This window comes from Musa acuminata, chromosome BXJ3-3, assembly GCF_036884655.1.
Source record: "Musa acuminata AAA Group cultivar baxijiao chromosome BXJ3-3, Cavendish_Baxijiao_AAA, whole genome shotgun sequence".
NCBI lineage: Eukaryota > Viridiplantae > Streptophyta > Magnoliopsida > Zingiberales > Musaceae > Musa > Musa acuminata.
In genome coordinates this window covers 6,184,487-6,198,700 of record NC_088351.1, presented here as the reverse complement: position 1 = coordinate 6,198,700, position 14,214 = coordinate 6,184,487, and the positions used below count along the sequence as shown (strand labels likewise).

The 14,214-nt window shown below is 35.9% G+C and overlaps 1 protein-coding gene across 3 annotated transcripts in view; it reads right to left on the bottom strand.

Annotated features, from left to right (window-relative positions):
• Positions 1–4,045: 4,045 nt before the first annotated feature.
• Positions 4,046–14,214, bottom strand: part of LOC135585531 (alpha-N-acetylglucosaminidase-like) — a 30,800-nt gene continuing 20,631 nt past the window's right edge. For all 3 annotated transcript variants that reach the window (XM_065143480.1, XM_065143481.1, XM_065143482.1), the window contains 6 exons: positions 14,027–14,125; positions 8,048–8,158; positions 4,981–5,225; positions 4,599–4,836; positions 4,446–4,524; positions 4,046–4,366 (listed from right to left, as the gene is read on the bottom strand). In XM_065143480.1, coding sequence (XP_064999552.1) covers positions 4,131–4,366; positions 4,446–4,524; positions 4,599–4,836; positions 4,981–5,225; positions 8,048–8,158; positions 14,027–14,125 — 1,008 coding nt within the window. In that variant the 3' untranslated portion in view covers positions 4,046–4,130. The remainder of the gene's footprint in view (positions 4,367–4,445; positions 4,525–4,598; positions 4,837–4,980; positions 5,226–8,047; positions 8,159–14,026; positions 14,126–14,214) is intronic.

Sequence of the window (14,214 nt, the reverse complement as noted above, 5' to 3'; positions counted from 1 at the left end):
TTATAAACATAGATATTTCACTATAACTTTTAAAAATATAAGGATCAATATTATAAAGACAGCTAATTATATGAAATAATATATAATTAATGAAATCATAGCCTTATTTATTTTTTATTTATTGTTGTTTTCGCTTTTTATAACTATAATATCTATGGGCCATGTCATATTATCTTAAATAATATTTTTTTTTATCAAAAATATATATTTGAAATAAATAAAATGTTTTTATTATATCAAATGATATGCATGTTCATATATGAACGAGAACTTATAACTTATTGTTTATGTAATATTATATTAATCAACTCACTCATTTTAACAAAGACAAAGATACATCTAATTATTCAGGAATGATAAAAATTTTCTATCATTTCATGTAACATAAATATTTATCTTAATATTTTTATCCGAACAATATAAGATATATTATTTATTTATATTTTTTTTAAATACCCAATATTAAAATCATAAAACATTTCTAATATATAGAATTTGACACTTAACTACCTAAGCCCTAAATACGGTTCAATCACATATGTTGCATGCCACTAACCGTCAGCATCATGCAAATAAGGGAAATTTATATCGTATTTATATTCGAGACGTGGATTAGATTTTTTTTTTTGATATTACAGGGTTAAGGTCCATTATGATTTTGATAATAAACCACTTAAGTCCTTATGATGTATTTGTATCTAAAATAACTCTTAGTAACATATAAATTTCTCCTATCAAATATGAGTTAATAGATATTAGAGTCTGCTTACGTAAAATACTGACTAACAATACATTATTAATATAATATATATATATATATATATATATATATATATATTATATTTAAAAAATAATTAAGGTCAATTTTAGCCCCTATAGTTTTGATAATTGATCACTTAAGTCCTTATGGTTTATTCATGTATAAAATAACCTTTATATTTTTAGAAACATAGCATATAAACCTCTCGTCAAATCTTAATTAACAAACACTAGAATCTATTTATGTGACATACTAACTCACAATAAATCATTAATATAATGATATATAATTTAAATTTAAAAAATAATTAAGACCACCATCAATAACGGGATGATGCATTGCCTCCACGAACCACCAATGAAAGCACCAAGCCATTATTGCCTAGTGGAGCATCATACGCATGTAATCTCTTCTACGTTGACGATGAGCTCAGGAGCTTCTAATCCTACCTCATATGGATATGCATTGACTAATATAATATTATGCACGTAGTGGTCTTATAATCTCTCTTCCTCCTCCTAAGCATTTTCGCTTTTACTATCTCCCACTTCATCCTCTCTTGCACCCCCACCTGTCGCACCTATGACGTGGTGGTCTAGCTCTTCCTCACCTCCATCTTTGGCCTCTCTTACATTTGTTTCTTCACTTTAGTTCACTCCTATGACCTCCGCCGCTTCCTCTTCCTCGATAACATGAATCATAATCTTTTTTTAAACTTAAATTACACATATCATTATATTAATGATTTATTATGAGTTAGCATTCCAAACTATAATGTCTTTTAGCTCGAATTTAATAGGAAAGACTTATATGTTATTTTTTTAAATGTAAAGATTATTTTAGAAATAAATAAACCATAAGAGCTTAAGAGGTCAATATCAAAAACTATAAAGACTAAAATAGATATTAATTTTTTAAAATTTAAATTACATATGTCATTATATTAATAGTTTATTGAAGTAACTATATTAGATTTTTAAAATATAAAAATTATTTTAGATACAATTAAATCATTATGACTTAAAATCGTCCAAACTAAATTTTAACCCATATAATATTATTATTGGGGAATATGCATTATGCTCATCCTCGTCATGTCACCATCAGCTCTTCCTATTAGTTCCTGTCATTATTATCAGATTTATCAGATTTTGAGCCCTTCACCTTCACTAAATTTAAACTTTGCTATTAATAATTATCATCATTATCACTTTTATCATTATCATTAACTTATATGTCTATAAAATCAATGCAAAATGACAGATATAACTTTTATTTTAAAAAATATTTTCATTACAGGCATAGATGATGATCGATTCAAACCTGAATCCTATTACCCATCCAACAATGTATTAACCAACACAGATATCTCTATTGAGACAATGTAACTTTTGTTAATGCATTAATTCATACACAAACTTACAAGTCAGTATAAGTATTCGGAGGAACATATAAGTGAAAATTATTTTTTGATTATAAAGGTCTTTTTATTTGCTTCCGACCTAAGCACCGACTTCGCATGTGACACCTCTCGTGATCCACATACGGACACCCATGTGAAACCAACGTGCAATCAATTTTGCTCCATCATTTAACGTGTTTGTTGTACCTTGATAATTAAATGGCAATAAGAGGATGGCAACTTCAAATCCTCCAAAGATCCATATGAACTGATGCCCATTTAAGTGCTGAAAAAGACACTCTAGTAAACGAGAAAGCGATATTATTAATGTAAGGTAATGGTTCAGATTAACATTTATTCATCTATATACTACACTCTTGAAGTTAATGTAAGAACTTGTTTGGAGGTTTAACCTTTATTCATCTACATAGTACATTCCTGATATTAATGTGCCAAAATCTATTAATTTAGTTTGTTGACATAACAAATCTAGTTTATAAGAAAGTCTCGTATTGTTGACATGGTTTAATGGTCATCCATCAACAACATACAAGCATTAACACAAAATCTACATATAAATGAAGATATTATCTCATGCTTTAGCTGATACAAGTCACGTACAATGCAATTAAATTAATCATTGAAACATTATTATCCCTCTTATTTCACTTCATTTTACTCTCATATTATTTTAAATTATCTTAAACTCATTTTTTTTTACATTTACACTCTTCTGAACTTTACATAGTAATTATTTATGAATTAAATCAAGACTAATTTGAAAGAATTAAAAGGAATAATCTTTTAATTATAAGTAATATTTTACATATGTCACCTAAGATTCAGATCATGAAACGCAACAACATACTGATCAAATTATGCATGAAACGAAAAGACAATGAATGGAGCAAATGTGACGGAGCTTATATGATGTAAACATAGAATTCACAACCGTCGTATTATGGAGAATCATACAACCTACAATAATACGATGATAATTGATCATACTTCTCCGAACAACAGTATGATATGAAGCAAGAGATCAATAGCAAAAATAGAAACTCTAACATTCACCAATACATATCTTAGGAGCTGCCGTAGACAAATGTGATTCATGTAATTAGTAATTACATAAATTTTCACCAAAATTCATATAAAAAATCTATCCTAATTTTTTTTATTTTTTTAAAAATATTTTTAAAAAATTTTATGCCTAAATTAGATGCACCGATACATCGTACCATACTATACCGAGCAAAACTCAAAACTCCAGTACGATATAAAATTTCAATCCTTAATAAGAAGTATAGTTGCTCAATAATATATTTTTTCACCTTATACACAATTACTGCACAAAACAGAATTTCAAATGTTATTTAGTTTATCTAAAATTAAAATATAAAACCATAATTATATTTTCATGAATGAAGAACATATTATTGTTTACCTTTCCTATATGTACATAAAGAAAAACTAAATGCTAATTAGTACACCTTAATAATTAAAAAGAAATACTTTTAGTTTCACCAATGAAAAATATATGATAATGTGAGCATTAACTAATTATGTTGAGGAGATCATTATCAATACAAAAAAACACTTAGCAGCTTTGAAGCTTCGAAGCAGAACCAAACTGCCAGAGAACATCAAGATCAGAACCTCTACAGAATCTTTGCACCATGACTGCCTTCTTGGAATCTTGGCAGCAAGTAATAATATGTCAACAAGCCCTCAGTGGCCTAACACCTTTGTACCTGTAGTACATGGTGGGAACAAGTTTTGTTTTCTCCATATGATCTTGTGAGGAGCAAGCAATCTATGGAGTGCCAATACCAGCACTGTTTTTTGTCCACATAACATGAAATAGAAATTGGGAGTTCAGATCAGGGAAATCACTGGAACCCAATAAACTGCAATCTGCTTATTTATTTTACATCCATAGTTCGAATGGAGAAAGAAAAAGTGAAATCAGCTAAAATATTTCTCTAACAAGGCTTTAGAAATGGCTATAGAGTTGCCTGCAGCTTCGGTAGTATAAACTTCCGTGCCTGCTTGCCAATTATTAGAATATGATATCCAATCCATTCTCCATTTCTCCAAAGCGAAGTCCGTATTTTGTTGCAGACTTCGAGATAGATAACTGAAATAAGTTGAAGCCCTGGGTAGGTAATAGCTCCTGAGCAGGCCACTCCAAAATTTGTTGGCTGAGCATAAAGATGCATATGCAAAGGTCAGATGTATGCAAGCATTATACTTCAAGATTTACATTCAAAGAGTATCTACCATAGTCATGAAGTCTGCTCTGGTTGGTCTTCGTGTTGTCATACCACATTGTTACTTGTGTTCTTGCATTCCATTGATACTGCACATCGGTCGAGTTTAGCTGTACCAATAAAGAAGATCTAAATTTATACAATTACAGATAATTGGACTCACCTGCCTTCTCTCGCTATCACTTACTGCTAGGCTTTTTGCACCTTCTAACCATGTCCCAAGCAAAAAGTTGTTATTAGAAGCCAAAAGCTCGTCAATGTCCTCGATAAGATCCAGAAATTTTTGGCTGTGAAAATTTAATGCTTTTGCATCCTTCTCTTGGTATGCAGTCATCACATCTAAATAAACCTGATTTCCTAGTTTTGATAACACTTGCCTTGCAAGATCAACAAGGTCATATCTGGTACAAACAACAAGATTTAGGTATACCTCACATGGTTAAAATATCAGGTATCAATTAAACCTAGTTTGACACTTGAAAGATAGGTGGCAACAACGTGATGTGAGTATTGGAGAAATAATGAATGGAAAAGCAAGTATTTACCTGTATGTTGCACTTCCTGTGAGATTATCTCCTGCATCAAGAAATAGCTTAAGGGCATTTATCACTTCTTCAGTTGAATACCATAAATGTGGACGTGGCATACTAGAACTAGTCTCCCTAAATGAGAACCTATGGTTCTTGTCCACCACTGAGAATCTTCTGCTTGGTCCTTCATTAGAAGACTGAGAATCCTGTAGAATGGGAACAGAATCTGGGAACTGGACTATGTAGTCTCTGTTATGATCCTGGTTCGGGACACAGTTCATTAGAGAAGAAATGGAAACAAGTTTTATATTTAATAGCACAATTTTCTAACTGTAAATTAATAGGGCTAACTTCCTTTTGCAGAATCAGGTATACAAGGATTACATATAGATTAATAGACAAGGTACCCAACAAACTTTTGTGCAATCACCAAAACTAAATGGAGATACCTTATGATTCATTCTGTGGATGAAATTGAACAATCTCAATAGACCATTTGAGATGACAAAAAGACCTACCCTGGTTATAACAAATGTCATAGTTGCAGTAAAACAAATAGATTTTTAGGGATTAGCTACATATATCCTCACCCATTAATTAATTATGTTGAGTGAAATATCACTAATTAAGCTAAAAGCATCAAATCATTCTTTATGGTTTACAATGACTTCTTTTCTCATTTTATCCACAGTTGAAGCTTTCATCTTACTGTTCATGAGTGTGAACATTTTCTGTTTTGTTTTTTCGAATATTAACACATCAATCTCACATCGTTGTCAATGTAACACTATCTTTCTTGTACTATATATTCTGATAGCATATGAAATTTCTAGAACTTAACCTTTTTAGAATTTAAAATCCAACCAAAGAAAGATTAAAGCATAAACAAGATTGCCAAAGAATGGGTCATAGTTGTTTAGCAGGAACAAAGCAATTGGTTTCAGATTTCAAATGGGCCTCAAAAAGTATAAATGTGCAGAAAAGGATGCTTTTATAAAGATCAGTAGTTGCATCCTTGCTGAGTTTCACAGTTTGTAGAGATGTCAGCACTCCGTGTTGGTTGGTAGAGCTCAAATCCATTGCCTGAGGAACAAGTGTCTTTGGACTTTTGTAAACAATGAAAGGGAAGAGATTCTGTCTGAAAGAAACCATAAGCAGACCAGCAGCAGGGTCAGAAAAATAAAAAGATAACTAGCAAAAAATGGACATACCTAGTTTACATGTACTAGGGAGGATCCGCCAATGCAGGGTCCTGCCAAAGAACCCAAGGCTCCCACCAATGCAAGGGTCTAGGGAGGATTAGAGACCAAAAATAAAAATCAACTTTACATGGACTCTTGAGTTCCCATATATTTTATGTTGGATACCAAGCTTTGCCATTTCGGATACCAGATCGATGCCTGTCCATAGTCGGACCAATATGGATGTGATTCATGCCAATAAATCGGAACATGATATGTGTATACATACCATGGTACCAAGAAGGGGAGAGAGGAAGAGGAGGGAAGAAGAGAAGGATGAGAGGAGAACAAGAGAAAAAAAGTGAGGCGACAGAAGATAGGAGAAGAAGAGGAGGAAAAAGAGGCAGTAGAGGATGAGAGAAGGAGAAGCGGCCGAGGATGAGACTAGGAGAAGAGGACGAAAAAGAGGTGGTTGAGTTTTAAAGGAGGAGAAGAAAAGGAAGAGGAGTAACAAATAGATCGACAGGATGACTATAGTGGTCGGTGCAAGGCAGGTGACAATGAGAGATGCATATAAATAGGGAGAGAAAGATACATACCACCAATCTGTATAACATGGCACCGTCAAAAAGTTAATTGAGAAAATTAAATATCGACTGGTACCGAGCTATAAGCTACAGTTTGGATCTTCGATCACACCAAAAATTATTGCTCAATACCAAATAATCCTACCAGTATTTGATTACTTGCATCAATGGCTTCAAACATGTCTAACTTAATATTATAATTGGATTTATTGCACTTTTTATTTGTATATCCATTATTTTCAATTTTTAATGTCATCCTTTTTCTTTCCCAAAGGGAAGAACTGTATTATTTCAAAAACCTGATACAACCAAAGCCCTTCTCATCCAATAACTAAACTTAAAGCAAATTTAGAGGCAGAGTGTCCTTCAAGAACTGTTTGCATTTACCAATCTTAGCATAGACAGATAGCTAGTTAGCACAATGATTCCCCTCCCTCTATAAATTTGAGATTATATAAGCTCTCAATTGTTCTTAAATGAAAAACGTGTCTCTAAATATGAGTAAAGCAAGGATTTAGTTAAGAATAAATCAGCTTGGTCTAAGTTTGCACAGATGCAGGTCAGATCCTCATGGGTTCAGCTTAGATCTGCAAGGACCTCTGCTGATTCAACTCATTTGTCATGTCTGCTTGGTTTTGGGCTCTCCATATATTGGGATGGCCTTAAGGCTGTGGCATGATCAAAGCTCTTATTGCAGAGCATCACTGCTTTGGAACTATTGCTTGAGGACTCACGACTTCATAGGTTACTTCACTAAAGGTATGTGATAGTTTTCTCTTGATTCCTTTTTCTTCTCCTCCAACTTTTCTTCTCTTTTTTTAATTATTTTAAACACAGTTTCTCTTTGCCAGAAATTACATAGTAACTGGGTAGCATATCGTGCCAATGACATATTGATATGCCTTCTGGCTAGCACTGACCCTTTTGACTAAGCCAATTCAGCTGACGTGTGGGGCACGGTCCACATGGGCCTCCATATATTTATATATTTTTTAGTTCATAATTCATACATAGACATTTGGCCACATCTGTGCCCAAGTGGCCACTTCATGGAACACTGATCACTACAATCTATTTATTTAAGATGAGATAATTTAAGAAATACTTTTCTGTACACCAACTCTAGATATACTTATCCAGAGCAAATATATTTGTAATCTGTGTGCAAGGAGGTGACATGAATTTCATTGCATAGAATGTAATCTCATTGAAATTTGAAACAACATTTCTAAACTTTATTTTTCAAATAATAAAAATCTTTGGACATCTGTAAAGTTGAGAAAGATAATTTCAATAATGGGACAAGAAACATACAGCTACTCCATCTGTGCAATTATATATTGTATGATAAAGAATATTCCATGCAGCTTCTATCTGGGGAAATGCCTGACCATAGCGCCTAAGAGAATAGCTTTTCAACCATTCCTATAGGATCAATAGCACAAATTGGTTATGAAGAAATCTCATCTGGCAGTAGTTCACATGTCATTATGAAAACCATGGGAGTAGTTAACATCCAAACAATGAAGAACCATACAGGTCAACATGAGTGAGTTAAGATCCGAAAGACAGACAATTGCTACAGACAAATAATGTGGTTCACAAGTAAATGTTATTGTTCATGTAAGTGGTCTTATCCATCATGATAATTTAATTGACAAACTTTTAGGGTACAATAATTGACCCAATAGTCCAATTTAACGAGTTCCATTGAAATGTCTCATTTTACTTCGTAAATTCTTCATCTTTAGTTCAATTTTCTCAAATTCTTCATACCAAAAAGATTAAATCCTAGTGCTCATACAACATATGCCAGGGGGTTAATGGTATTAAAAGAAAGTTGACATACACACACACACATACATACATTCATATTACCGGTCCATACCAATGTACCGACCAACTATCGGTACGGTATGTATCAAACTGTACCAAATCGTACTGACATATGATACATAGGAGCATACTGATATACCGCCTGTACTGGTCACCTATTGGACCGGTACATACCATCCCATACTAAGTAGTACACTACGGTATGATGAATCTTCACACACACACACACATTATGATTCATCTATATATATATATATATATATATATACAAACTACATTTCATGTATTATGCAAACTGGATGCACGGTACATATCATTTAGGAAAGGAGAAGTACCCAAGAATATAAAACCTACAATGGCAGGGATACTTTGTTGGAACATGTGAAGAATGGATACAGATATGAGATAATGCTGAGGCGATGACTGTATGACATGATATGAATGCATTGATACGAGCATAATATAGATGAACTGATATGACAAATCTCGAATAAAATAGGATACAATACAGCATGGAGATTCATTGTGACAAAATATGTAATTACATCTCATTATATATTATGACAAGATATTAACTGCCTCACCAACCTATCATTATGAAAGAGATTATTTTAAAGACATAATAACTCAAGAGTCAAGACTATGGAAAAGATAACAAGAACTTTGAAAATTTGAGTACTATTATGTTAATTTTTATTAATCATAACTTGATGTTCAATAAAAGTAACATAAAATGACATTACCTAATTATACAACCATCCTGCATGTAATAAAAAATAAATTTCACCAAAATACTTTTTGTCAAGTCCCCAAAGGCCAGAGTATCCTATAAGTGTTTGGTCTCTTTAATAATTATTTACAAAAAGAAACCTCTGAGCTAGCAAGATTTTAAATACAGGTCCAATGTCAGTTTCAGTAACCTATAAGACTGATATGGGACAAGTATACAAGTCAAAATACCAATTTGTACCACCAAGTATCATTGAATAAAATAAAGAGAGAAAATAAACGGTTCACTAAATATTAGAATTTTGGTTCTTGGTTAGACTCAGGGTTCTCAATTTCAATATGTACCACCCAGTACAAATGGTACATACCAGTCCGAGAGAATATCAGTACGTGGACCACTCTCTACCGGGCTGTCACGGACTTAACTGGTTTTGCCTAAGTCGTGCGGCACCCTTGTATGTCTGTCTGCAAAGGTCAGCCTCCCCGAAACCTCCTATAGTCCCTTAGGACCTACAAAAGAGAAAACGGGTTAGAGAAAGCATCTCACTTGAGATCCACAAGAAATCATTTCAGTAAACACTTCATAGCCAATGCAAATTATAGACTTTATAAACTCTGAACGGTCGCACAACAAAGGGTCCAAAATGGTCTACTACAGACCGAAATCCCTACAAGTATCCATATGACACAATATTTGTTTGCAAGCCTAAGACGACCACCAAAACCAAAGAAAAGGGGCTGCTAAGCCTACTACCAGCCTTTTATATGCTGTGCAAAGCATAAACAAAACTGAAAGACACGGACATACATCGAACATCCCGTTTACAATTTTGTTCATGACATTCTCCTCCACTTATTCCTTCGACATCGTTGTCGAAGCCCTTGTTGACGCTACAACTCTTCACCTTTGCTGAGTCTTTAATTTTCTGCTTCAGCTGCAATTGCTCTCCGCTGCTGTTGTTGAGTAGTCAAACTTTTAATATGTCATGTTGCTTCAACACGCCAATGACTCTACCATCATGTTATAGGGTTTACACCGATTCTGTTCTCCTTAGCTTCCTTGGTAGCAACGTTTGTTTACTCGGTTTTGTCCTCTGACTTGCCAAGCTCCCTTAAGCAAATATGAGCTCTGGAGTAGTCCAACTCTCCAGCCACTCTGATCATACCTCTACATGATCAAGTCCCTCCTACGAGACTCACTGGTACTCGCATTCGGTATACTCCCTCGATGGTACACAGCTCCCATATGCTGATGACCAAGGCTTTTATCCGATGCATAATTCGATGCACGCATGGAAGACCCGCCTCTGCGATACCATGACATTCACTCCTTGAATCAATAGTCTTTCTTGTCGTCGTGTTGTTCATCGAAGTGGAGCTCCCGATCATACCTTCGTATGATATAGTCCCTCGTAGGACTAGATTTATATATATCGCATTGCCACGAACTGTTCCACCACGATTCGTTGCACCATGTCGCTTTCTGGTGACATCTCCATTGCATTCTGATCCTTGTGGGATGAACTTAGATTGTGATCCCTCCATGTGTGGTCTTTGCCAACACATCGTAGGGCCTCTTCCACTTTCGATTGTGTTCGCTCCTGTGGCAATCGACCTTCGTCCACACACTCTCGGGTCACACCTAGACAAAGCACCGCTCTAGGACAGTCCGTCGCCTAGTAGCTCTCGAAGTCCACCGACTTTGCTGAAATTGGTGCACCATTATCTGGATCTTGGGCCTCTACCCCTACCAACACAATCTCCGCTGCGCATCGCTTCCTTCATGGCAACTTGAATGGCAGCACTATAACATATTCTTCAAGAGTACCCGCCTTTGCATTTTCTTGCCCTGTGCCAAGGCTTTCTGAACCCAACTTTGCCTCCGCAAATTGAGTTGTCTTAGTTCCTCTATCAAATTCTTCTCCGAGATAAAGTGCATGTATCTCGAAGCTCCCTTTGTCTTTGGCACCATGTAGGATGAGTCCGCTCCATTAAAATGTGGGACCCATTGAACGACATGATCCCACTCTTGCCTCTGCAAGAGTTCATGTCCTTGACCTCTGTCCAAGGAAAGATTTGTGCCTCCGCTCCATGTTCCATCTTCTATGTCGGCTCCCTTCATGCGGCTTGGGTACTTCGCCAAGTTACACCCAAGTTGCTCCGCTCCTCGATTTGCATTGAGTTGATGATGGTCCTCACGCCCTCCATTTCACGGGTCAGCCCTCTATTGAGTCTGATCTTCATATCGACTCCAAGTGTGCCTTCATTTGTGTTGTCTTGGGTCGCTCCCCCACTTAATCTCGTAATGCATCCCCCAATGCATTATCTCAAGCGAGATCATGCGACGACTCCTCACCGCTCACTCGGTTCGTTGAGCTTTGTGGAGTTGTTTTTGAGGTACTCCTCAACATGTGCGGTCTGTTGCAATGATTCTTCCTCTGGAGAGCCGAGACTTATCCCTCCTAGATATCTGTCCCGTTGGAGCAACTTCGCTCTTCGCATCCTTCCCTATTGAAGTTTTCGGAGACCACCATCCCCTTGGACTACTCCGCTATACTGAACAAACTGTACATTGTTCTACCCCTGCAAATGCACTTGCTAGATTGCGACTCCATGTCAATACAACCCTTGTTGCACCCCTCAAGGAGTATCAACATGTTGAACTCACTGCACACTTCAGCCTCCTACGGATGTATCCTTCTCATGCTGAAGAGAAAGTTTCAATGCTCCATGGTGCCAAGTTTCAGTCGCCTTGAGATGGCCATGAACACTCCATCGTTTATATACAAGTCGTTGCATGAGTATCAAATTCTTTGAGTTAGCAATTCCCCTCACCTCTGTAAGCTTTGCACAACTCTTTCGGTCGTTGAACAACCCATTCCACCTTGCATGGTCTCATCCTTTACCAAACGCCTCACTTGCCTTAAGCACCACCAAGTATTGTTGCCAACGTTGAGCCGTAGCTCAAACTCAGCCATCCCAACCTTTGCGTACTACGCATTCTTCCCAACTTGTTTGTTCTTGTGGTGCCTTTTGCGCGAATGGTTGGTCGTTCCTCTGAATGTCAATCTCATATGCTCGCTCCTCTGAGCGACTCCTTTTCCCTACATCTTCATGTCCGTTTTCACCCAAACGGTCGCGCGTGCTGGCTGCCCTCAATGCAGCCCTGCTAGGTCCCCTACGTTTGCATGCCAAGTGTTTCTATGAGTGCTTGTCCCACTCTGATATCATAATGTCACGGACTTAGTTGGTTTTGCCTAAGTCGTGCGGCACACTTGCGTGTCCGTTCTCAAAGGTCAACCTCCCCGAAACCTCCTATGGTCCCTTAGGACCTACAAAAGAGAAAACGGGTTAGAGAAAACGTCTCACTCGGGATCCACAAGCAATTATTTCAATAAACACTTCATAGCCAATGCAAATTACAAACAAACTTTACAAGTTCTGAACGGTCGCACAACAAAGGGTCCAAAATGGTCCACCACAGACCGAAATCCTCATAAGTGCTCACATGACACAACCTTTGTTTGCAAACCTAGGACGATCACCAAAACCAAAGAAAAGGGGCTGTTAAGCCTACTACCAGCCCTTTATATGCTATGCAAAGTATAAACAAAATCGAAAGACACGGACATACATAAGCATTACATCGAACACCTCATTTACACCCAAGCGTGGTTGGTGGAGGTATTTTTAAGGTTTTAGGGTATATCATCGATACGACCTGACGTATTGACGGTATATACCAATAGGTACCGTATTGAGCAGAGCTCGATACACCGGTACAAACCAGTATTCAAAACCCTGGTTAGACTATTAGTCACCAATTATTGCTTATATTTTTAAAATGTTGATATCTAGTATGCATCCGGAAGTATCTTATTGTACAATTTCTAATATGTATGTGACAAGTAATTTGAAGCACAATTCCAAATTATGGTTTGGTATAGTACCTTATTTTCATGCCCAACATTATCAAAAGACTTAATTCTTGTTGTCTCTTACATTGAGCACAAAAAAGAAAAAGATAAAGAGAAGTGACTATTGCAATCCTTAATACCTTAAGATTTATGCCTCTGGTGGCCTCTTGTTCTCATTCCCAACATGCTTCTGTAGATCCACCTAGCGAGGAAATAGAGAACCAACTGATCTCTAGTACTATCTCCGTATTAATGTCCTTGGTTATGAGAGGTAACAGCATGCTATTCTACTTAGGTCAACCTCGCTAGAGATATGAGGTAGCAACCCCAGTTCACCATAAAGGAATGGATAAATGTTTCTCTTTTCCTTTTCTCTTTTGCTTCTTACTCTCCCTTCTTTTAGTTTCTTACAATGGTAAAACCAAAATGGATGGTTATTCCACTGTCCATATAGCTTGGTATACTCGCACGAACACTTAGCATCGCATGATATACAGGCTTGTACATTCCAGCAGACATACAGCACCCTCGTGCTTCTAGAACTTAAAGCTTGTGTTTTGCAAGGATACATATTATTCAGGTAACAAAATACATCACTATGTTTTGCGTATCAGCTGAAATATCTGAAAGAAAATGACAATCAATTGGTTCACTGAGAACTGCATAGAAACTAAAGATCAAGACCAGTATATAAGTTTGTGAAGTTGAATTATCAATAATCAAATTCAGATGATATGTATATTAAACATAATCCAATATCTAACAGAATAAAAAACTATAACAATCTAAAGAAGTTGATAAAGTTCATTACCTTGAGTTCAACCTTTTGACTTCTAAATCCCATTTCAGACATAAGCTCATACACTACAGGATTGTGCTCTATTCCTTCCATACACATACCAACACCAACCTATAGCATAATTAAGCAATGGTGAAATTTTAGTACATGTACACTACCAAGGTGAGGTATAATGGAATATTAATAGATTTTAATTTAAA